This window comes from Copadichromis virginalis, linkage group LG23 (assembly GCF_057382275.1).
Source record: "Copadichromis virginalis isolate Kocher_CV1m ecotype Utaka linkage group LG23, C_Virginalis_male_GT1.1, whole genome shotgun sequence".
NCBI classification, from domain to species: domain Eukaryota; kingdom Metazoa; phylum Chordata; class Actinopteri; order Cichliformes; family Cichlidae; genus Copadichromis; species Copadichromis virginalis.
This window is the reverse complement of record NC_140639.1, coordinates 26,087,714-26,109,473: the sequence shown is the minus strand read 5'-3', so window position 1 is coordinate 26,109,473 and position 21,760 is coordinate 26,087,714. Positions and strand designations below refer to the sequence as shown.

Below are 21,760 nucleotides of genomic sequence, written 5' to 3'. Positions count from 1 at the left end.
TGATATTGATCATAAGAAAGATGCAAAATGCTCCTTATGGTGAAAAATGTTTTATTGTTGTAGACTAATAAGCCTTCAGGGAGTCCTACAGTCATTTTGAACTGCCTGTGTCTCTTTAAAAATGAATTATTGCTGTGTTTTTGTATGTTTTGACTGCGATTAATGGCACTTTCCCCTTTAATTGAGGCACTGGAGACGTTTAGGCGGAGTCGCTTTGTGGTATCAAGTTGCCAGAATTTACACCTGGCAACTACCGGATGTGACGAAAACTTAAAAGCACAACGGTGCCATCAGCTTTGAAAAAAGTAGGCTCACAAAACACACAAAAGTAGCAACATTTTTGTTAAATAAAATGAACAAATGTTTTTTTTAAACTTTCTAAAACCGAACATGTTAACTTTTCTAAAACAATTTCTTCCCCAAGATCCACTAAGAAATGTTTAATTTCTAATTTTAAACTGTTTTCCCCTTATTTCTAAATACTGTACCAATGTGCTTATGGTAACATTTTATTATGTGTTCCTTGAACAGATTACAACATTTTTTAGACTTAATAATTCAAAAACAAAACAAACAGTAAATTATAGAAAAACAAAAATGAACTTTATTCAGTCTTTCATTTAATTGTGAAATTTAATTTAAAGGTTATTATTTTATATTTCTGAGAGGAATTACTCCAAACTATTCAATAATTTAAAAATAAACACAATTTAATAAAACAGAATAAGGTAGCGCATACGCATGAGCTTTATTTTGGAAGTCTCGGCCTGTTGTCGTAGAGGTCCCAATGGCGGGCTTGACCGCGGCGTCTCTGTTTTCTGGACAGGTGGAAGCTCCGGTTTGACGAGCTGCCGTTGTTCTCAATACAAAGACAGGCGGAGACGAGAAAGACCTGAAATTCCCCCCGAATTAAAACATGAACTTATGTCGGAGACTATAAATATTTTACAGAAAATAAAAGCGGTAGTTTGAACGTTTTTTGTGAAAAATGTCCGCAGGAGAAGAGAGAAAATTGAAGAGAAACTGCGCAGTCATAGTTTAATGGGAGCGGTGACCTGAGCAGGTAAGAACATTAGTTTGCGTTGTCGTTAAATTTGTCCTTTATTTTAAATTGAGTCTCGTGAAATACATGTTTAAAACGTTTAATTTAGGTTACATGGTAGAAGTCCTGACATTCGGAGACACTTCCTTTGTGTTTAACCGGGTTTAAATGAGCGCCAGCACTTCCTTAGCACTTCCTTAAATTACCCCTTAAACGTTCCGACTTTGGTTTGTTTTATACAATTTAGATAACCCGTAGTTTTGTTTAACATGTCTGACACTTCCGCGGAGACCATCACTGATAGATGGACGGCTTACAAACTGAGGTCTGAGGACCTCCAGAGGTCGTATGTTTGCTGAAATATCTGTATTGGTGACTGCTGCTCAGCTTTCAGTTTTATTGTTGTCACGATACACAAGTGGATCTCAAAGTAAGGCTTAGGGACCGTCAGGGAGTCTAACCTGGCCGTCTTTGTATAAAAACAAAATATCAGCACCTTCAAAGTACATCCACAAACACTGACGTTACACAGGTCGGATTATAGTACCAGGAACTCGTCCATTTAGACTGATTTAATTTGGACATGGGAGAGTGTACAGATTGTTTTAATATATGTGAATACTGTGACACAGAAATATGATGATTTCTTTGCTTTTTACCAATTTGAACGATACTCTACACATTTAGCCCCTTCTAGTATGGATTATATTACCTAGCACCTGTCAGGGCCATTTAAAACACAGAATGAGACTATTTGAACCTTTTATTCTACCTCTGAATGCTTGGATTCACAGTTTTTCTAGCATGTAGACCTCATGACACCATGTCTAGACCATGTACCACTACCTTGGTACTGTTCTAATCTGGATTATCATTCATTACCAAACCGTTTCAATAAATGTTTTGAAAAACAGTTTGACATGTCTGTAACACAAAACATATGATTAAAGAGAGTTTTTTTCTTTTGGCTAGTGGACCACATTAGACTCGATCTAGACCATCACCTGCTGCATTTAGACTCTTTTAATCTATAGATTATGTAATCAAGAAAACATCCAGGAGAGTTTCAAATTCAGATTCTGTGAGACTTTTGTCCCATCTGGAACCAGATTACTTGATAGCTTTTAACCATTTGGTTGTATTTGACACCAGGTGTAGATCAAAAATAACTACATGTTAGAGAACAAAGAGCATAGAAGTAGTGCGAAGGACTTGGTCTGAGTATAGAGTCCATTTGTTAGTGGTCTGAATGATGAGGGCTACTCAGACCATGGCTGGTGAGGTGAGTGTGCAGGGATGGGGTGCGGTGTTAGCTGACAGTCCGAACGTCTTAGGGGAAGAAGCTGTTTGTGAGTCTGGAGGTGTGGGACCTGATTGACTACCAAAGGGCAACCGGTCAAACAGGTGGTGGGTGGGGTGCAGGGGTTACCTCTGATGGTCCTGGCTTTCCCGAGACAGGAGGACCTGGTGATGGTGTACAGGGGTGGCAGAGGGCAGCCATAATCTGGATTATATTACCCAACATAGGTTCAGGTTAGGAGCTCTGTTTAAACCGTAATCCTTAAATTAATATTCCATAATGCTACTCTGAATAGATGGGTTTTTTTTTAAAGCAGCTTGTCTACAGTATTCAGAACTGCCTAAATGTTCCTCCAGAGGCAGATCTATTTATACCGGTTGTTTGATTTTGGCCACAGTCAGACAAGTATTGTTTTTGGAAAGTCTCCAGAGAACTCAGCCCTTTCACAGAAATACAAAGACATGTCGTGATCAAGGTTTGCTCTTTTTATTGTTTTCTCTCGTAGTCAAACAAGTTATCCACAAATGTTCTTTTTCTGTTTTAAAAATTATTTAATATTAAAACATTTCTCTTAATCTTTCAGGTTATTTCTGGGTGTTATTAGCAGATTTCTGGTATAACTTATATTTTAGCAGAAAACTACTAATGATGTCTCACAGTGAAGTAGTTACAAGATGAATTTAGCCTCATTTGGTTACTCTGGCGTTGCTCTAACCCTCATTTCCTTATCTTCCAGATATGCCAGCCGACGACAAGGTTGCCATCCTGACAGATGATGAGGAGGAGCAGAAGAGGAAGTATGTCCTCGCTGAGCCATTCAACACCCTCTCCATGGCCCAGCAAGAGGATGTCACAGCGCCACCAGGACCCGGCTCTGACATGGCACGTGATCAGGTGGCAGCAGTGGCGGCCTCACAGCCAAATTCCATGGACTGCTGCGAGAGGACGTGCCTCCGCATCAACAGCCACCTCCTCATCTCCAAAGTCTTCTATTTCTTTTTCTATGCCGCCTACGGCTCGCTGCACCCCCTGCTGGCCGTGTATTACAAGCAGCTCGGCATGTCAGCCAGCCGCAGCGGGCTACTCGTCGGCATCCGCTACTTCATTGAATTTTGCAGCGCCCCCTTCTGGGGTGTAGTGGCGGACCGTTTCAAGAAAGGAAAAGTTGTGCTGCTGTTTTCCGTTCTGTGCTGGTTAATGTTCAACTGCGGCATCGGGTTTGTCAAACCTGCGGAAATGATATGTGAGGAAAAGGGAGCTTCTCTCTCCACGCCGCTTCCACCCGTGGTAACGGTCCAGCCTCAGGATAATGTAACACAACCAAGCAACTCCACCAACCACACCAGAAGTCGGCGAAACGTACTGGAGCTGCATGTGGAGCATTCCCACGTGCTCCACAGGCTAGAACGTAGTGTGGATGCCAACATAACCACAACATACTCTCCATTTAATTTACTAAACACCACCCAGCTCGTACCAAACACCACTCTGCAGACCACCACCAGTTCTGCTCCAGCACCTGAGAAAAAGTACCAGATCATCTACAACAGGGACCAGGTGGAGTCCATCTTCCTGCTCATCCTGCTTGTCATCATCGTGGGCGAGTTCTTCAGCGCTCCCGCCGTCACCATCGTGGACACGGTGACCCTGCAGTATCTCGGTAAAGCCCGCGACCGCTACGGCCTGCAGAGGATGTGGGGCTCTCTGGGTTGGGGTCTGGCAATGCTGCTGGTGGGCATCTGGATTGACCACACTCATATCACCGTGGCGATCGAAGGCACTGGTTGCGCTGTGCCCGATTTTCGCCTTCACAACTACCAGCTCGCCTTCATTGTCTTTGGTGTTCTGATGGGTGTGGCGTTGATTGTGGCCACTCAGTTTTACTTTGAGAAAGGCGGTGAATACCAGCAGGAAGTTCCAGAGGTGGTGGAGGACTCGGCGAACACTGACAGGGAGTCAGTCACTTCAGAGCAGACCCCCAGCAACCCCAACACCACCCAGGAGTTCCACTACAGTGACCTCCTCAAGCTGTTGTGCAGCGTGCGCTACAGCTCCGTCCTCTTTGTCGCCTGGTTCATGGGCTTTGGCTACGGCTTCGTCTTCAGCTTCCTGTACTGGCACTTGGAGGACCTGGGCGGGACCACCACGCTCTTTGGGGTCTGCTCCGTCCTCAGCCACATCTCAGAGCTCGCTGCATATTTCACCAGCCACAAGTTCATCGAGCTCGTGGGACACATCAGGTAAGAACAAACACTACAAGGCACCAAAGCTGCTCCTACATATACAGAGATTTTCTCATCACACATCAGTTAGTAGTTGGTCGCTAAAGAGCATCCCAGGTTCCACTTGCCTGGCTAACCGTAATACCACTCTCTCACTGCCAGTGTATCCTTCACTTTCATTGGTTGTTCTTTAGTCGCTTGCTTAAAAATTTTAAAAGGTTTCGCACACTTTGCGTCGTCAGTGGTTGTGTGGCTTGTTGTCATTGACATTTTCTGTTGTATGTTGCTGCTAGCTGCTTCCTGTGTTGATATTCCTTAACCTCCTAAGACCCAAACTCATTCATTGCATGCTTTAATTTTTCTTTGCTATTTGGACTGATTGGGACCTGATGAATGTAAAAACAAAGAATTAGCAGATCTTTTTTTTTTTTTTTTTTTTTAACCTAAAATAAATGAGATCCACAAATGAAGACATTCGTTATAATTTTGATAGAACAGTGGCAGTATAATGTCCTCGTAAGTGGATATCAGGCCCTTGTAGGGCGACCGTGGCTCAGGGGGTTGGGAATCGCATCTGTAACCGGAAGGTCGAGGGTTCGATCCCTGGGCTCTCTGTCCTAGTCGTTGTGTCCTTGGGCAAGACACTTTACCCTACCGCCTACTGGTGTTGGCCAGAGGGGCCGATGGCGCGATATGGCAGCCTCGCTTCTGTCAGTCTGCCCCAGGGCAGCTGTGGCTACAAGTGTAGCTGCCTCCACCAGTGTATGAATGTGAGAGTGAATGAATAGTGGTATTGTAAAGCGCTTTGGGTGCCTTGAAAAGCGCTATATAAATCCAATCCATTATTATTATTATTATTATTATTATTATTATTATTGTAGAGCAAAATTTCGTATTTTGGTCTACACAACCCAAAATGTGATGTCCACATATGTGGCCGCCAGGTCTGAGGAGGTTAAGGCTGCTTGGAGATCACGTTTACTTTGAACTTTTTTCTGACTTTTTTTGTCCCAAATATTTTTGTTTTTGATAATCATGGGAACCAAGACAGAAACATCTGGTAATTAACTAATGAAGTAATGAATTATTTACTAATTATTTATTATCATGCTGTTAGGTTTCACATAGGTGATGTTCCCCCTTAGATACACAGTACTATCTCTCCTTCTGGGCTATTTAAAGAGCCAGTTCATCTGTATTACCATTGCTGGAGCATGAGTTCCTTTTTCCTCGTGTTCAGCTGCCTCTGATCTAACTCTTCCACCATTAAATCAAAGAAATCTGTAAGCTGTTTAAAAAAAAATCCATCTTCTCAAATAAATGACCAAAAACAACTTCCATGCTTTCTTTAAAGACTTTTTAAAAGCAAAAACTCTTGATCAACCGTTTAAACTGTGCATTCATAGCATTAATGGTGGGTCCAAACAGTTCAGTCATCGCCTCGCTGTGTTTGGTGTCAGAGCTGTGACAAGTGAGCGCTCCTCTTTGGGACAATGCGGCCATTGGATTCAGGGTCGGACCCTTCGGGTAGCTTCGACATCTGAGAACAAGGGGTTAGATTTCACAGATCCATCTATGCTGTTGACTTTCAAAGAGCTCTCAAGTCTATGCGAGGTGAAGATGGAGCAAATTTAGCTGAAGTACTTAATAAATACACCTGCTGGGCATGCTGATATTTCTGTTCCTCGCATTAATCAAAAGCCTTGTACGAAGCCACTGATAGTTGGGAGCATGCAGCAATTACTCAGACAAAATGAGGCAGTCGTAGAAGCTAGACAAGGTCTATAATGTAACTGAATAATGAATGATGAGCACCGTTTCTCTGGTGTCAGACGTGGAGTACTTTCTGTTTTACTTTTAGAGGCCTCAAAAGAGAAGAATTTACTCAGCTGTTCACTGGCAAAAAGTGAAAATAGTGGGACTCTAACTGACATGACTGTGACTGTGGTTACCAGACCTCCAGTTAGCAACGAAATTTTTATTCATAATGTTTCAGAGTATTTCTATTCCCCTCAAGGCTGCTGATTATCTTAAACTACACACATTTCACTTTTCCTTTATTTAGAATAACAAAAATACAGCATATAATATAAGTTAGTACATGAGCAAAACACAGGGCATGAAAGTAGTAATGTCTTTGTTACTCCACTGGGAGTTAGAAGATTAAAACTGGGGAATATTTAGACTGATTTAACTTTAAAGTAGAAGCAAAAATATAAATAAACTGAACAGGAATGCTCACTATGAAGAGGTGCTTATGCAAGACATCAGTGGGGATTTTCACACGGACACAGATCAGAAGCTATTTGATTTCAGTGCCTCGGACAGACAAATCGGGCACATCATCGCCATAAATGTCAACAAACGGGGAAAAAAGCAACAATAGGATGAAAAACCATCCAGCTGCTCGCTATCTCAGATTTTAAATGTTGTAACATGTTGTAGAGCAATAGTTTTCAAATCTTTACATCAACATGAGACGAGGAGTAGGAAGCTGATAGAGAGGGAGAGCTTCAGCTGTTTGAGGGTCGGTTTGTCATTTTTCTGATCCAACTCATTCCTCAGATCAGCATCTTCCTCCTTCATACAGTCCTATGACAGATGTCCACGCTTGTAAGCACTTTCCAGAATTGGCGCCTTGGGAACTTCTCCTGGCCGCCATACGGCTGCGTTGACGTGACAGACCTTAACTTTCTCTGTGATCACACTGGGGACTTTTAGTTCACTTTCAGAGCTGATGGTAGATTTTTAAGTGACTAGAAGCATTAGCAGAAATGTTTTTGGAAGTCATCTTTGCTTCTTGAAGCTGTGAAGCCTAATACCATTTTCCATGTTTCATTTTAGCCAATCAAAAGCAGCTTGCTGTGTCATTATTTCATTATGTGTAAAATCCAGGCACACTGGTTAAATATATTAACAGTAGCTCCTTTCTGTTCATATGCATTGAAACCTTTAGAAATTTTAAAGCAATGAGAACATTTCACCTGTTTTTGAAAGCACCTTTTCACAGAAGACAGTTACAGCCTTTACAGGCCCACAGGCTGTCTGGCTCCTCTTAATCTGCATTAGTGACTCTGTGTGTGTATATTCAGTCTCATGCAAACACGCCCTTCATCTTCCTGTGTTTTCAGGATGTGACTCTGTCTAGTAAGCACACTTCCTGCTTCACTGCAACGTCTGAGCAGCAGCTTCCTCTCTGGTGGTCACTTGCTTTCATTTTAACCGATGAGAGCACGTCAATAAGTGACCTCGGGCTGAAGGTTTAATGTGTTGACCCTTTTAAACCGACCTGTTAGCACAGAGAGACCATCTGCTACTGCTCAGATGGGCTCAGTTTAGCACTTAATGGAGTCCATCTTAGAGGACGGACTGAACTCGCAATGTCCAGAATCTAAAGATGTACTTTCTTGTGAGGATTATCGCAGTTTCCCACCACACCAAATCAGATATATTAGCTTTATGTATTTAATGTTGTTATTTTTAAAGTTTCTGTTCTGTGCTTTGTTGTAACACTTGAAATATTTTGGAGGTTTAGATCATTATCAGACAACAAGGCAGCCTGAAACATCATCACAACTTAATTCATACTTCTTCATTTGAATACTCTTTAGAATATGAGAGGGAGAGGGAGAGAGAGAGAGAAGGAAATGCCGATATTGGGCGCAAAGAGGGTGCTGCAACAAAAACCTCTTTGTAATTGCTTTACTGTGGTTGCCTGTGGTTTGCATGGAAGATGCCGACTTGTCTGCAAAAACTTGCCAACTACTCTCTAAGCGGTCGTGAAGCTGTGAAAAGTATGAAGCGACCCATACAAGGAGTTGTGCCCCTTTGAAATGTTTTTGAAATGCAGACTATTTGGTGTCATCCACGTAACCAAAGCAATCGAAACAAGATTTTTGGTGCAGCGCGCTCTTTATAACTATCCATCCATCCATTCGCGTCCGCTTATCCTTTTCAGGGTTGCGGGGGGCGCTGGAGCCTATCCCAGCTGTCATAGGGCGAGAGGCGGGATACACCCTGGACAGGTCGCCAGTCTATCGCAGGGCCAACACACAGGGACAGACAACCATTTGCACTCACATTCACTCGCACATTCACACCTATGGGCAATTTGGATTAACCAATTAACCTATCCCCACAAGCTGCATGTCTTTGGACGGTGGGAGGAAGCCGGAGTACCCGGAGAGAACCCACGCAGACACGGGGGAGAACATGCAAACTTTATAACTAGTTTCATAATAAAGGCAGCCAACCAGTTTGGGGATACACATTTTTCCCCATCAGCCAGAGGTTGCCAGGAATGACGGTCCAATCTCTAGGCCTGTGTGGCTGAGGCCTAACAGCTCTCATTCATTGTTATTATCTTTGGGAAATGCTGACAACACGACCTTTCCCTGTAACGTTGTTTTCAGCGAGAGAGCTTGTCGAGCTCAGTGTTCACACACCCAGAGAACAGAGTGTGTCTGTGTGTTCAGTAACGCTTCAGCTGATGAGCAAACATTAAAATAATCCCGGTGATGAGCGCGATGAACTCGGTGCGTGTTGTGCTGTATTGTTCTCGAAATAGCAGCACAAAGCCTCCTTGATGGGTACGAACAGCACCACAGAAGAAGAACAGAAAGATTAATGAGGCGAACAGTTAAATACAGGCTCGTATAACGAAAATACTTTTTCCTGTTTTTGTAGCAACAAAAAACCACCAGGATAATTCAGTCAGCTGACTTTAAAGACTTTTTACCAGCTTGAGTGTTTGTCAGTTTTTCAGCATTTATGCTCTGTACCATTGGGTCATAACTTCAATATTTATTGCAATAAAGAAACAGTTAAATAGGACAAATTATTTTTGTCTGATACCCAAACTGCAGCAGGTTTGGGTTTAAGAAGAAAGGCAAGCAGATCCAGACGAACTGTTGCTCGTTTTTAGTTACAGGATGAATTTGTTGTCTTTGCTGACGTGGAAAAAAAAAGAACAAAGCTTAAACAAAGATTCAAATGATGAACGATTATACTGACTGAAGGTGTGGCCTTATCACAACCAGTTCATCCTAATGGTCATACTTGCAGTAAAACTAAGAATCGGGATGCTTACAGGATAGAAACAGTTGAAGACATTTCTTCAGTCCTTGGAAAGATGTTATTAGGATTTAAAAATGCATATCAGTCTTACCAAACATCACTAAAGCAAAGAAACAACAGCTCAGGATTGAGTTGGTAATTCATTGCAACAAGTCTCATGCTTCTTCTCTTTCCTTCCTTAGAGTGCTGTACATCGGGCTGGCCTGCAACACAGCTCGCTACCTGTACATCTCCTACCTGGAGAACGCCTGGATCGTCCTGCCCATGGAGATCCTTCAAGGTAACCCTTTCTCTGTCTGTGTCTGCAGGGAGTATTAGGACTTCAGGACCCAGAGGACAGGGCAGGCCAGGAAATGGCTTTGTTTGTCCAGCATGGCGCCTTATCAGACAGCGTTTCTCTTCCTACAGTATCGCTGGTTAGCAGAAGGCTGTCAGGGCTGCAGCAGATGACAGAAAGCTGTAAAGTACGAGAAAAAACTGAAGGGAAGGGAAACGGCCCGGATTCTCAACTGCACGATCTGTATTACTCTGTGTTATTTCCTTTATTGTAGCAGCATTGCAACATACAGAGAGGATATTAACAGAGGTGTTGTCAGAAAGCATGTGCAGGGCGCTGCCGGACTTGAAAATAACAGAGAAAAAGTCGTCTTTCTCGGAGTCACAAATCAGTCGAATGCAAACTTGCAAACCATGTGTCACTTTTTTCAGCCCGGATAATGAACGCTGGCTTTTCTGTGCAAGCAGCAGCTTTCTCAAAACAGGGCTGATCAGTTTTAAAAAGGAAAAGACTGATTATATTATGTCATAGGTCCTGTTTATGAGCGGTTTGTTTCCTGTTCGGGAGCTGCTGCGGTTTACAGAACACTTAGCAGTAATCTGTCTTCAGTCTTCACTCAGTCAGTTCAGTTTCAGATTCACAGTTAGTGGAAACTAAAGCCACAGTTAGCAGCAACACGGATTTATGCATACATTTAAAACATTTTTTTTACTAGATATACATTTTGTATTTTTATTTAAGTTTTTTTCCATTTTTTATTTGTATTTTTGTAAATATAATTATTTAAATTGTATTTTTTATTTTGTGTTTTTATGTTTTTTAATTTTCTGTTTTTAATAGTTTTAATATTGAATAGAATATATATATAATATTTTTATTATATATTAATTTGATATTTTTTTTATATTTATATTCCCATCACACCATATGAATTGGCATCCCAGATTATTAACACTGTATTTCTAATTTATCTTTGACTTTATTTAAGCAATGCAAAGTAAGGTGAGAAATGCAGTGTATACAATAAAACTACAGTGAAGACTTGAGCAGTGAACAGCTGCTCTCTGTGGCTCACTGGTTTGCATGAGACATCCGCCCTGAGAAAACACCTCTGCCTCGCAGAATAAACACGTGAAAGCTGCATCGGGGCTTCAGTTCTGAGTGCTCCACCTGTTGGTCCAGCGTTACGCTGAGTATGACACAATTTCAAAAAGTCTAAAAGTATATTTAGCATTTGCAACACATGTGGTGTAAAAACAGGGAGGGCTGAGGCAGCCTGCTTTTTACCTCGATGCGATTAGCTGGTCTGCAGAGAGGAAGCTGAGGTGAAGAAATAAAACTGTCACTGCAGGTTAATTAAACATATATGTCAGCATTTATTTATTCTCCAGAGTCCACAAATGGTTGACACTTGGCAGTGGAGAAGTAAGGACAAATAATTTAACTTGTGATATTTGATCTTGCAATGCATGAAAAGCCAAATTTTCATAGACTTTTTTTAAATTCCACAGTAGAGCAATTCACTTACTCAAGTGCCAGGAAGAAAAAGGTGAATTAGAAATAGATTTAGATAATAGATAACAATAGAAAAATAAATAAGAAAGAATGCAGCAGTCAATATCTGCAGGTTATTGACTCTTGATTGGAGTTTGGAGGCAGCACAGAGAAGCCAATCTTTGTCTAAGAGGAGGCTTTAATGTGTGGACATTAATGCTGCGAGGTACACAAATGCATTATAGAGGCAACACTCTGCATGTTTAATATCATACACTCATGCAGGTCTGCTAATATGAATGCTGCTATTAGGGGTGTTAATAGCTTTAATATAGTTTAAATTCTGCATCTGTGCTTTTCAAATGTGCCCTATAGTCCACTAATGAAAGTTATCCAAGCTTCATGACATTGACTTTAAATGTGATGAAATGTTTAAGCAAACTTATTTTCGACTGAAAGTGTTTTTAAGTTGAAAATCTGGCCAATTGTTAAAAAACATAATAATTTCAGAGGCTCTGCCTGTATTTGTTCAACACATGCTGCTGATGTAATGACTCTAAAGCTGAGATGTTGGAGTTAATTGATTACATCAGGATGCTTGAGTTTATTTAGATCCAGATTCAGCTGTGACCCTTTGGATGTCCCTGTTTGTCCTCCAGGTGTGACCCATGCCTCAGTTTGGGCAGCTTGTATCTCCTTCCTGAGCGCCGCGGTCCCGCCGGCTCTCAGGACGTCGGCACAGGGAATTCTGCAGGGCCTGCACCTCGGGCTGGGTCGCGGCTGCGGAGCCATGGTCGGAGGAGTATTCGTCAATTATTTTGGTATGAAACGAGCACGTGAGGCGGAAATTGCCTTGCAGCACACTGGCTAATGTTTAAATGCAGTACCGGTGTAGTGTAAGTTGTTTATTTGAGCTGCTTTAGGGTAGGAAACACAGGAAATATATGAGTTCGCCTTGCTAATGGTTTCTCTGTTTGCTCTGCAGGTGCTGCAGATACGTTCAGAGGAATCGGCATGGCCTCCCTCGTCATCCTCCTCATCTTCTCCTTCATCCAGTGTCTGACCGGAGACACTGAAGGCAAAGGTGGGAAAAATGCATACAAATAAACAAGATCGCAGATATGCACATTAGGCTTGTTTTGTATGTCACTAAGTAGATTGCAGGTTTATAGTGTCTGCAATATTTAGAAAACTAAAGCATTAACTAATCTTGTCTAATAAGAAGTGTAAGAACACAGCATAATAATCACCTTCTAAAAGGAAATTGATGAAAAGTAGCTCCATAGTGTTGAGGTGTACAGATTTGCCTAACAAGTGAAAGATTCCTGGTTTGATCCCAGGAGGAAACACTAATGCCTTGACCTTAGCCTCTTGTGGATAAAGGAGCAGCTTAAAAATTAAAGCTGAAACTATGTGATCCGCAGTAAACAAAAGCTGTGCTTCCTGTTGATATTTTGAGCCGGATGTTGAATCACGGCTGGTCATGTTTCCACTGCTTTTGCTGGGTTTGTCCCTTGGGGTTGGGTCTAAGTGTGTCAGGATGTTCATGAGTGACGTGGATTGGTGCAGTTTTACAGATAATGTGGTAATGAGAGGGCTTTGATCGAGAGGAAAGTTCCTGATTTACCAGTAGGTCTACATTCTAACCCTCACCGGTGGTCATGAGCTCTGGAGAGTGACCAAGAGAGGTGGAGGAATGGAGGAGTATGTCTGGAATACCCTGCTCTAGATTAGCAGAACAAACTGTTTTAACTGATGCTTTTGCTGTGACATGATACACATTCAGATCCTTAAAATCTATATTTTTGTGCCCGTCGTTTTGTGTTTCTTCCCTCTGCACCTTCCTCCAGAGGACAAAATGCTAGCAGAGAACATCCCTGTGCCCTCCAGTCCAGTCCCGATCGCCACCATCGACCTGGTGCAGAGTCACGCACCCGACGGCAGCCCGGCCCCAGTGCGACAGGCTCCCTTGTTGCCAGTAAGGAAGACTAAACATCAGGAGGATCAGGAGGACCCGAACAGGCCGGCTTGGATGCTTTCCGGTGCCCCCTGGGTCACCATTGCCTTCGCCTTTGTCCAGATCAAAGAGATGATCAGCCTGGCAAAGAACAGCACTCGAGACCCTCACCCACTGCAGGTGAACAGACAGTAGCCAAGCAGAGTTTTAGTCATGAGCACATGAAAAGAAAAGCAAAAATCTGATTTAGGAGATAAAAATGTGAGAACTGGTCATTTCGGAAGACTTACAGTAATGTTATGTTTGGTTCAAGTTGTGGGAATATTAAACTGGGACTCTCCTGAATAGTTTTCTGTCTTCTGCAGTCAATTTAATACAGTTTTATTTGTAGAGCGCCATATCGCAGTATCGGGGGCCTCAAGGTACTTTATACTGACAGAATCTAAAAGCCGCAGCACGTCTGTCACTCTCTGAAGCCTCAGTATAGAGGCTTCAGAGAGTGTATAGACTTTTAGCTCAGTCTTTTTAGGAAAGACGAAGCAAAAAGGGTCGGAAAAGTGGCTAAATGTAGCGACAGCTCTGTCAGCAGTGAGGTGAGCTGAAGCGTTTAGATTTCCACATTAAAGAAAAACTAAAATCAGTGATTGCATAGTTGAGAATTTGACATCCATATAACAAATATGTGTTTCCCAGAGAATTGGATCATTTTTGTTGCGATGGTGAGGCAGGATCTGCGTGTAGATGTTAAACACTTTGTTAAATTAGTTAGTAAATGATACCGTTTTTAATTAGTGATAATAAATAGTGGAGCACCAATCAGCTGCTGCTGTAGTCTTCATTTCATGGACGTACTCCATCTCCAGTGCAGCTGGTGATGCTAGTCCTTGTTCTGTCAAGCTGGAGGTCAGCCCCACACATCCCAGAAGGTGGAGTTTCAGTTAGAATAAGCAGGGAATAAAACCTGAGACAACTCTATGCCACAGCAGCAACCTGACCTGGTTGACCCGGACTTTCAAAGTAAGAGTGAAGTCATTGTGCGCTGAATCAAACATGATAAATGTATTAGTGTGTACACGAGGGGTGATCAGAAAGTTCTGAGAGCAGATACCTGAATATCAAAAGCCTCACCTGATTTTATCTTCAGCTGATCTCTAATCAGATCAGACTTGAGTTCTCAGACTGTTTTCAGTGTAGCTGCTTTTTACAGAAGGGCCTGTTACGTCCGTGTGTACTTGTGGCTCTGTAATGTGAGCTGGATGTCCTCCACTGCATCAGAACACTGATCCTTCAACTTTGTGCATTTCCCAAAACTGGAACTAAAGTCACAGGGAGGCAAACCTGGTACACGGGGCAGGAGGTGAGCGAGACCTGTGTTCAGTGCAGTGGCAGTCGGCATTGGGAGCGACCTGCGTGGTTGTCCTACGCAGAGCTTTACAGACAATCATCTGTGTTGTAGCTATGCATTATCACCAGCAGCTTTCTCAAAATATGTTGAACAACCAGTAATCTGGGCTACTTAAGCTGCTGTTACTGCTGTTCTTTAGCTTAGAGCCATTCCCAAGTTTATTTTGGGCTGATGGTTTGTTCCATATTATGTTCCTTCCAACTAATGGTGGGATATACAAGCAGTTCAAGATCAAAAATAAGTCGACTCTTGATTGGAGTTTGGAGGCAGCACAGAGAAGCCAGTCTTTGTCTAAGAGGAGGCTTTAATGTGTGAACATTAATGCTGCGAGTTACACAAATGCATTATAGAGGCAACACTCTGCATGTTTAATATCGTACACTCATGCAGGTCTGCTAATATGAATGCTGCTATTAGGGGTGTTAATAGCTTTAATATAGTTTAAATTCTGCATCTGTGCTTTTCAAATGTGCCCTATAGTCCACTAATGAAAGTTATCCAAGCTTCATGACATTGACTTTAAATGTGATGAAATGTTTAAGCAAACTTATTTTCGACTGAAAGTGTTTTTAACAGCTAAACACAGGTTAAAAAGTCCAAAAGAAATCTGAGCAGAAAAATTGGGTTTCAATTTTAGGATCGATCTCAAATGGTTTGATCCTCAAGAATGAAACCAAAAGGATTGTCATTATCATCCAAATCAGCCTGTTAAAGTGCATCTGAGCCTACAGCAGGCATATTCAAAGTAGTTTAACTGAAGTAACCTAACAGTTGGACATGGGTGTCTGTATGAAACCAGCAACTGGCTGTCAAATAAAACAAAGAAAGTATAATCCAGCAGTTTTTCAGCAGTGCTTATTATTAATTTTCACATTGACCTGGAGGGTCAAGAAAATACAAAACTAAAACTACACCTTTTAATTATTATTTTTTTAATTGAGCTTAGTTTAATGTAGTTAAGAAAAGACTATCTTAGCTTCAACTTCTTTTATGTCCTGTTCCCTGATTTTCTTCAGACTTCTGCAGCTCGTCTCCTCAGAGTTTATGAATTCTTATAGAATTAACTTGTATAAAAAATTTTAACAGTGCAAATTTCAAAACTATATTTTCTGTATATCGGTTTACATGTTTAAAAACTCACAAGAACCCAAAAGTCTGAAGCCTGTCAGAGCTTCTTGTGCTGATTATTTTATTTATTCATGTTTTGTTTTTTTTCATGTTTCTTCCCCTCACGGGTGATCTTTGCTCCTGTTCTAGCACATTTTCAAACCTACAGCATCTTATCTGCATGATTTATCATCACCATCTGCTATACCCTGTTGTTTTTGTGAGAACTGAACAAAGTCCTTAACTCAACATAGCCAAACGCCAGCGTTAATGCTTCTAAACTGATGACTTTTAAGCTGAAAACTGCCCGAGACCTGGCATTCATTATTAGATGCAATCCGGGTCAGCCCGAGGCACGAGTTGCTTTTTGTAGTGTGTAAGTGGTCAGACTGTGACTTTCAGGAAGAGATCTAAAAATAGCAGCCAGCCTGTCTGGTTAAAAGAGGATATTCCTGATGAGGAATTTACTGGCGATCCAAACAGGAGTTAAAAACAAATCAGACTGATCGACAAGTATAAAAATAAGAAAACGGTTAGAAGTGAGCTCTGTCAGTTATAGACATCAGCACGATTTAAATCAGGGCAGGCTTTTGATTTGTGGACATTTTACACGGTGTGTAATTTTTTTTAATAGCCACATGCCGCTGTAGCTGCTGTATTACGAGGCGTTGTGTAATAGTAACTCACTGTTTCCATCTGTTGTGTCTGAAATGTCTCTTCTTCATGCTTTAACTCATTAATCTGACACTTCCTCCTGACTGGCTGCCCACACACACTGAAGAAAGGTGAGATGGTGTTGCGTGCAAAGGTTGATGGAAAACTACTGTGTGTGTGCGTCTGTGAGGTGGGGGTGTAGTTCAGGATTTTCTGTGTGTGTTTTCTCATGCATGGGGTGATAACAGTGACTCAGGCATACCTGTGTATGTGTGGGCGTGTACATGCATGTACGTCTTTGTGTGTCTGTGAACCGCCCACACCTGACTCTTGACATCATGTGATGCGCTTACATGTATGGGTTTCTCCCCGGTGATGTCACCTCCAACCCCACCCTCTGGGGGTGGGGCCTGAGGTCTGCTTTTGTGGCCGGGAGCTGATCTGAGCTTTACCCCTGACTGATGAGGTATTTAGATAATCTGTGCTCGGTAAAGCAGCTACTTCAGTCTTTTGTTGCTTTGATGGCACTACTGGTGTCTGCAGAATTTCCCAAAACAATATATTCTGTTTTTAAATATAATATATCTTTAAAACACAACTGTTATAGACTTTCTGGCCAAAACGCATTTAATAATTTTCATAGTTAAAAAATACTTATATCATTTTCTTTGCTGAGAAAAGAAGATGATATGCATAAAATAATGTGTTATAAAAATCGCATGCTTATTTTCTTAACGTTGGTGCATTTTCACTCACATACTGTTTTAGCAATTTAGACTTTTTATTGTGTGACCATAAAAGTAGGTAAAAATGTGACCTGCCAAAGTATCGCAGATGCAAATGAGCTTTAAGCTAACTCTAGTACAGTAGCTCAAATAACATTTATGTTAGTATTGTACACAGTCCCTTTCAAATAAAAATAATGAAAAAAATAACCTAAATATCACCTGTTTGTTTTGGGACTCAATGTTGGCATCTTGGCCAAACAGTGAAACACTGCGTTCTCAACTAATGCTAACAAGCTTTTATTACCATAGACTATATGGGTGCATCACACAACCTGTTAATTGTGCTAAGTGACAGACTAATTGGAATATAACTCACCAAAACCACAGCATAAACTACTTGGATGTGCTGTCTCTAACTTTAGTATCCAGATAGATGAGTTATAAAAACAAATCACCATGCATACAGTTTTTATGAAGAATTATACTATCCAAAAGAGGGGGGGAAACAGAATTAAATGTATCCCATTTCCTTGTTGCGATTACACCACAATAACTGTGTAATGTTTAAGTTAATAATTACAATTGCAGATAAAATGATGTAATGTTTGCTATGGGAAAAATGAGCATATCTTTTTTTCCATAATGTAGCAGCCGTGCAAGCAAATAAATCAGATTTTGTCAGTCTTATTTAATCAATTTGATCTGAAGATTAAATATGACTCGTAGCTGCACTTTGCTCTGAGTTTAGTTTAAACACAGTAAAATAATAAAAAAAATAAAAGCCATGCTGAGCAGTAAATCCCCTATAAGGGGATAAAACACAAGATTTTCATTAAAGCTGCTTTCATCCTACAATTTTCAAATGTAGGATGAAAATTATAACAGCTTTTGTATCACTAAATTCAATTTTAACAGTTAAAATATTTTTACCAACAGATATAAACAAAAAAAAAATCTGTAAAACTGCAAAAAAAAAACACCCACATCTGCGAAAACAAACACCAATGATGTTAAAAATAATGGAAACATATGGTGGACATATATTTACTTTATAATGAAAAGCTAGCTTTGTTTAATATTTTGATCCTTTTTTTTAATGCAGTTAAATTTCTTCATTTTCGTATCCTCACCGGCTTTTAGGGAGATTTAAAGCTCCTACTTCTAATCATTTTTCCACAATATTTACTATCATATGACAGCATTTCATTAAATTTTCTTAATCTGTCCTTGATAAATTTAAGTTACATTAAACCTGTGTGCAGTATTCAGTGGCTGTGTGATCGCAGCTGCTTCTTATGACGAAGGGCTAGCATTTTTAGTTACAAGTCAATGTCTTTTTTACAAGTTAAATAGTGTGGGAGTGAGAGTCTGTTTGCAATACTGGAGTTATGAAACTGTAAAACACTGCAGTAAGCTCTGGGAGTAAACACAAGCTCACATCTAGGAGCCACTTTTGTCGTTTTTGTACAATAACTTCAGGCTATTTAATGAAGTTACGTATACTATGACTATTTGGTGATTACAGGCCTTCAATATACATACAGATGCACAATTTGTAATACATTCAAGTAAATGAGATTTACTTATTTAAAAAAACATTTATGCCCTTTTTAAAAACTGAAGCCAAATCAATTTTACATCCACAGCCAAAAATCTGATCTCATGGAAAAGCATCATCTGTAGTTAAATGACAACATTCTAATGTGTGTCCAGCAGAGGAACAGGAACCAGAACTGGTATCCTGGAGGTTCGATCTGTTTTCCAATGATTTAACAGAGAAAATATCAAAAAGACCCTTTAAAGTTTCGGGTGAACTTTAAAGGGTCTTTAGCATCTGAAGGGTCTCATTTTTACCTACATTTTGGTACCAGACCCATCTTCTAGTTTTTTTCCTCCTGGGTCAGAATAAATGTCTAATGTAGTCATATTTGAACACACTGAGCATTGCTTATGGCTCTAAAATGTAGAAACAACATCAATAATGACATGTTCTATATAATAGTTTTAACATCACTCGAGAAACTCATCGAGGTTGAAATTTGGTTCAAATCTTTAAAATTCAAGCACAGAGGTGTCGTTGCAGTCGTGCAGCCTCACTAACAGTGTGGGAAATCTTTTTATTCATTAACCACCGACAAACACATTCAGACTGCACCGATGTTGCCGTCCAGCCTGAACCGTGTAGGCTCCTTAGAGCGCCTGGAACAGAGCCAGGACGAGAGAGCTGAGGTCTGAAGATGACCTGGAGGCAGTCAGAGTAGCAGAGGAAGTTCAGGGAAGGTTACCCAATTCTTAAATACTTGTCATAGTTAACATGTTATGTAAACAGCTAGTGTTAGCATTAGCACCCTTGTATCCATGTCTTTGTTGGCTAGTAACAGCTCAGGCAGGTTTTTCCTGCTAGCATTTTGTTGGAAGCAGTTAGACATGATCTAGCAGATGTAACCTAAACTGTTGTTCGGCAATTGTGCCACATGTTCAACTGGCTTCTTGCCAGCCGCCCTCAATGTTTTTGTTTCTCATGTTGCTAGGTGCATAATGAGCGGGCGGTGGCTGAGTACGAGGCGGTGGCAACTTCGCACAGAAACTCGAGCGATGACGGCGCACACCCGCCGAAATCCACCACGGAAACTCCCACGCAAGCAGACACCGCCCACACCTCACACACAGACTCTGACAAAGACCAAACGCACCCTGCGTCAGACGGAGGAGCGCCCAAAGACAATACGGTCTTCACAGAAGAAAACCCACATTGAGTGTTCATTTAAAAACTATTGAATGCACACACAGAGGGCTTTAACCCCAGTGTGTTTCATTACTGCAAAGTGACCTGTCTAAACAAGTTCATCTGTCCTCTAGTTCAGTGTTAAAATCCTATTGTGTGGTGAAGTGATTCCTCTGCAGTTTATAAACACTGTGTCCAGATTATTCTAAAAGCTAGTGTAGTGTGTACATATGATTGTGAAATGGGGGATTATCCTTGAATACTGGAAGCAAGCTGGGAATGGTTTAATTCTAGAGGTGGAGTGGTTTCTAAACTTCATTAATGGATGGTTTTTGCAGCAGGTTTGAAACTGATCTCTGCGCACTGCAACACCTTCCAGTGGACTGTGAAGGAAATTCCTTCATTTGTAAATGTGCCTCTTGATATGTTATTTAACTTAATTTACGTTTAAAATGGGAAGAAAACTGTTGAAGTGTTTTTAAAAGAAGTAATGATACAACGTGCAGCTTTGACTGGACGACAGCACAAATGACTTCATGGGATTTTAACTTGTGGCAGGGATTTTTTTTTTGTTTTGTTTTGTTAATTCTACTGTAATACAAGAGTTCTCAATCTGAATGTGCCGTAGATCATTTTCATGGCCACGCTTCGAATGTGTGGAGCTAAATTCACAATAAAAGCCTCTCAGTTGTGTCTGGCTGAGTGCTTTTAATTTGAAGCAGCAGCATAAGTAACTAACCGTGAAAACTACCACATACTGAATGAGAAATACAGCAAACAGAAAAGCTTTACAACAAGTTTAAATTCAACCTGTGATTACTTAGTATACAAATGAAATCAGAAACATTTTTTTTAATGCACATAAAACGGAGACTATCTTTTCTACTGAGGGCCTGCTTTTCTAAAAATCAGTGTTTATTTTTTTCTTGGGGAAGTTTAACCCATTTAAGTTAATGTATCATTTTAATGTTTCTCTAAAAGTTAACTAATGTCTGTTGTTCTGGAGCTCTTTCTACGATCCCCAAAGATTTCTGTAATTTAAAAAAATGTCACCTTTCTCTTCCCTCCTCATAGAAATGACCTCTCCTTTCTCCTTTTCTTTGTAGAGTCATGATGAGGCACAACAATGTAAATTTAGAGGTAAATAACAAACAGTAAATTATACATTACATGTGCACACTTTCACCAAAGTTTTGTCTTTTTTTTTTTTTTGTGTTCTTCCCCTACGTTTCCACTGTTGCACAAAAAAAGGAAACTGAAATAAAACAGTTGCATAAAATAATGAATCAAATTGCAAATACTGCAAATATATTGGTGAAAAAGTGCATAAAAATCAGGCAAATCTAGTTGCAGTAAAAATAAAGTTTATTAAAGAGAATAAATAAATTAGATTTTTACTGATTTTCTAATACTTTGGTGATAAAAATTTGAAATAATAATAATAATACGCACAGCCTGTGACGGCACACCTTCACAGTGCGTGAGTAAAAATTAATTTGTGAAATTTCTTGAAGATATAGATGATTTCTCCTGTGAGAACTTCTCTGATTCTGACATGCAAATAATAAACTGGTGCTTATTAAAATTGGGTTTAATTCATTCAAGCATAAAATGAGTGTAGACAGTCTGTAACCATAACTGTACAATGAGAATGATTCAGGTTAATGCAAAGGCAACCACATGAAATATAATTACAGTTCAGGTAGTTAATGGCACCGTATTATTCGCAAGATTATCATGTGTGGTGTTAACACAATCTCCATATTTCATGTC

The 21,760-nt window shown here is 40.5% G+C and overlaps 1 protein-coding gene across 1 annotated transcript; it reads left to right on the top strand.

The window, feature by feature from the left end:
- Positions 1-769: 769 nt before the first annotated feature.
- LOC146681037 (major facilitator superfamily domain-containing protein 6-like) lies at positions 770-20,684 on the top strand. Its single transcript, XM_085448120.1, has 7 exons — positions 770-1,063; positions 3,079-4,582; positions 9,823-9,920; positions 12,071-12,232; positions 12,397-12,495; positions 13,262-13,548; positions 19,794-20,684. Exons 2-7 carry the CDS (start codon positions 3,081-3,083, stop codon positions 20,016-20,018), a joined length of 2,373 nt encoding a protein of 790 aa, XP_085304246.1. The 5' UTR covers positions 770-1,063; positions 3,079-3,080; the 3' UTR covers positions 20,019-20,684.
- The last annotated feature ends 1,076 nt before the right edge of the window (positions 20,685-21,760 follow it).